This window comes from Otolemur garnettii, unplaced genomic scaffold, assembly GCF_000181295.1.
Source record: "Otolemur garnettii isolate 467f Iridium unplaced genomic scaffold, OtoGar3 scaffold00141, whole genome shotgun sequence".
NCBI lineage: Eukaryota > Metazoa > Chordata > Mammalia > Primates > Galagidae > Otolemur > Otolemur garnettii.
The window spans coordinates 965,429-968,287 of NW_003852536.1; the positions used below are offsets into that span (position 1 = coordinate 965,429).

Genomic DNA, 2,859 nt, shown 5'->3' on the forward strand with positions numbered 1-2,859 from the left:
AGTAATATCACCTTCTCTCTCTCTGTACCCCCTCTTATATCATGTGATGCCTCTAAAACAAGCAAAAGGCTACCATCTCACTTTGCTAAAAATCAGAGACTTTACAACAATCAGGAAGACCTACTGATCAGCCAACAAGACCTTTCTACCCCTTGACTCCTCTAACGCTCTTCCTTCCCCCTTCTACCTGCTTGCTTATTCTGCTCCAGCCACTCTATCTACTGTGTTTTACCTAAACACATGAAGCACATTCTGACATTAGGGCCTTTGCACTGGCTGGTCCTTCTGCCTAGAACATGTATAACCTAGATAAATGCACAGCCCCTTACCCTCTTCAAATTTTTATTAGTATGTCACCTTCTCGATTAGGTTTACACCTGTACAATAGTATTTATAAGATGATAAAACTCCTCATATCACACATCTGACTCATTCTCCTTATTCTATTCTATTTTAAACACTGTTTAAAAATGGTGACAGTGGTCACCTCCTAATATACCGAATCATTTCCATAGTTATGTATTTACTATTTGTCTGTTATGTGTTCTCCACCCAGGCAAGGGTAAGGATTTTGGCATGCTTTGTTATTACATCCCAAAAGCCTAAAACACCACCTGATACTAAGTAGGGGCTTAGTAAACATTTGCTGAATAAATACAATAAATAAATGACAGGATATAATAGGCATATCAACAACTGTCAAATTTTAATCTCAGCAATACACTGTTCTTAACAAAGAAAATACATTTTCATAAGCCTTGATGCCTACAGCTGCACTCCCCTTGTAGAGTGTCCTTCCTCCCTCCTAACACCTATTGCCCTAATAATAAATATGCTTTTCCAGGCAAATCCAAACTCAATATCCAAAATTAATAGATCTTCCAAAAAGGCAATCCTTATTCAATTAAATCTGGGTTAGTTGTTCCTCCTGAGTACCCTCCATTTATCTTACAGCCTTTTCAAACATACTGTAATAACTATTTCTTTATCTATTTCCCAGACCAAAATGTGAGCTCCTTGAGAGCAGGACCCACTTATTTCTATTTATTTGCTTTTTCCTCACTGGCATATAATTCGTATCACATAACTCAGACAGGTTTTTTGTGTGAATAAGCCATTTTTTAAATCTATTAACCTGAATTAATAGTGAATCATAGACATTTACCTGTTACTTGTTTCCTTAGTTTTTCAATTTCTTCTTTTAAGTCTTTTATTTCTAAATCTTTGCTTGCTGTTAGTGGACCATCAACAGTTGAATACTGCAGAGCTTGGACAGTCTGTGTTGATTCTTAAAAAAAAAAATTAAAAAAGAATGAAAAAAATATTGCCATACTACAAATTTTTATAACTAATGAGAATGTATTTCTTTATGCAGAAATTCTTCTATAATTCTATAGGCCAAAACATATACTCATTGACAAAAAGAATGTAAATGCACTAAAATTAAGTCATAAAAATTCCACTGTGCATGTCTTTGAAATTATAATATATACAGGGAAGAATTTCCCTTCTAACATGTGAGATTTCTGTTTTAAATACTGTTGGTGTAGTTTGACAGAGATTTAACTACCCACCCCCTTTGGCGTGAGCAGGGAACATGTGATAATGAAAACTGTTGTCCATTAGTCAGACGATGTATGAAGAACTGAATATGGGGGTTTAGACTGTCAATACGTATATAGAGAGGTGCCGGCCTTCCAAATTTTACATCTGAAAGTTAAGGCCCATCCATAGATAGAGCTCTGACTACCAATTTAGTTAAGGTATTTAACTAAACTAGTTAAATTTATCTTTCAGTTTGAATCAAAAGATACTATTAAAGAAACATTAACCTTATTGATATTCCCAAATATCATGAAGAGATATGGAAAAAAGAAAACTTGAAAACCATTTTATATCCGAAATGAAACCACCCATTGTTCTAAATAAGTTTTCAGTTATTTCCTAAATAATACGGCTCTCTTACCATAATTCTTTGTTAGTGCAGATCATTAGTGACTGTTTCGTGTATGTGGGTGTATACGTGCATGTGTACATGTATCATAATCTTTGTGTGCCTGGTGGTCAACAGGAAATTGTAAATTTGAATCAAAGGTATGAGATATACTATCCTCTGTATCTGATCCCTTTCTATACCCAATACATATTTATTGTACATTTCTTTTCCTTTGGGTTCAATATATGTAAAAAATGGTCCTTATATATTTACTATTTAGAAAACAACAACATTGTTTTCATTTTTTCAAGATATCTGAGTTGGGAATAGAAAATATGAAGATGTAAAACTACCCACTAGATACTGATAGGAGCTATTTTTCATCCTATACCCTACATACCACAAGGTATGAAGGTTAGGAAGTATCTTTGCTCCCAGTTAGGAGCTCCTGGTTATCTCTCTTCCCTAAAACTCCTAAAACGCTTCAAAAAGAGAAATTTATCTTTAAAATATATTTACCTTGAAGCTTTCTGCTAAGTTCAAGTTTTTCCTGCTCAAGACGTTTAATTCTTCTTTCATAAGCTTCGGTTGCTAAGTTGTTATCTAGAGTCCTCTGAACATTAACATCAAGATCCAGTGAGGTAGGACCCGCTGTTACTCTTAAACAGCTCCTATCAGAAAGAACACTGAACAAAGAAAAAAATATGTAAGTTCATACTATAAATAAAAAGTTTGAAGAATAAAGACAAGCTTTTAAAATTGTTCATTTAAAACACAAATTTAAATATCTAGTTTAAAGTTTCTGGAAAAAAAAAATCACCAAAAACTACTTTTTATAAGCATTTAAAAAAATAAAAACATAAATCCTCTAGTTATTCTCGATCTTCTGTGGTTCTATATAAATCCTAGGATTATTTTTTTCT

At 33.4% G+C, this 2,859-nt stretch overlaps 1 protein-coding gene across 1 annotated transcript in view; it reads right to left on the reverse strand.

Annotated features, from left to right (window-relative positions):
* Positions 1 to 2,859, reverse strand: part of CDC42BPA (CDC42 binding protein kinase alpha) — a 227,016-nt gene that overhangs the window by 109,137 nt on the left and 115,020 nt on the right. Inside the window, exons 9-10 of the mRNA XM_023518564.1 lie at positions 2,456 to 2,622; positions 1,166 to 1,288 (exon numbers count right to left, since the gene is read on the reverse strand). Of these exons, the coding sequence (XP_023374332.1) occupies positions 1,166 to 1,288; positions 2,456 to 2,622 (290 nt within the window). The remainder of the gene's footprint in view (positions 1 to 1,165; positions 1,289 to 2,455; positions 2,623 to 2,859) is intronic.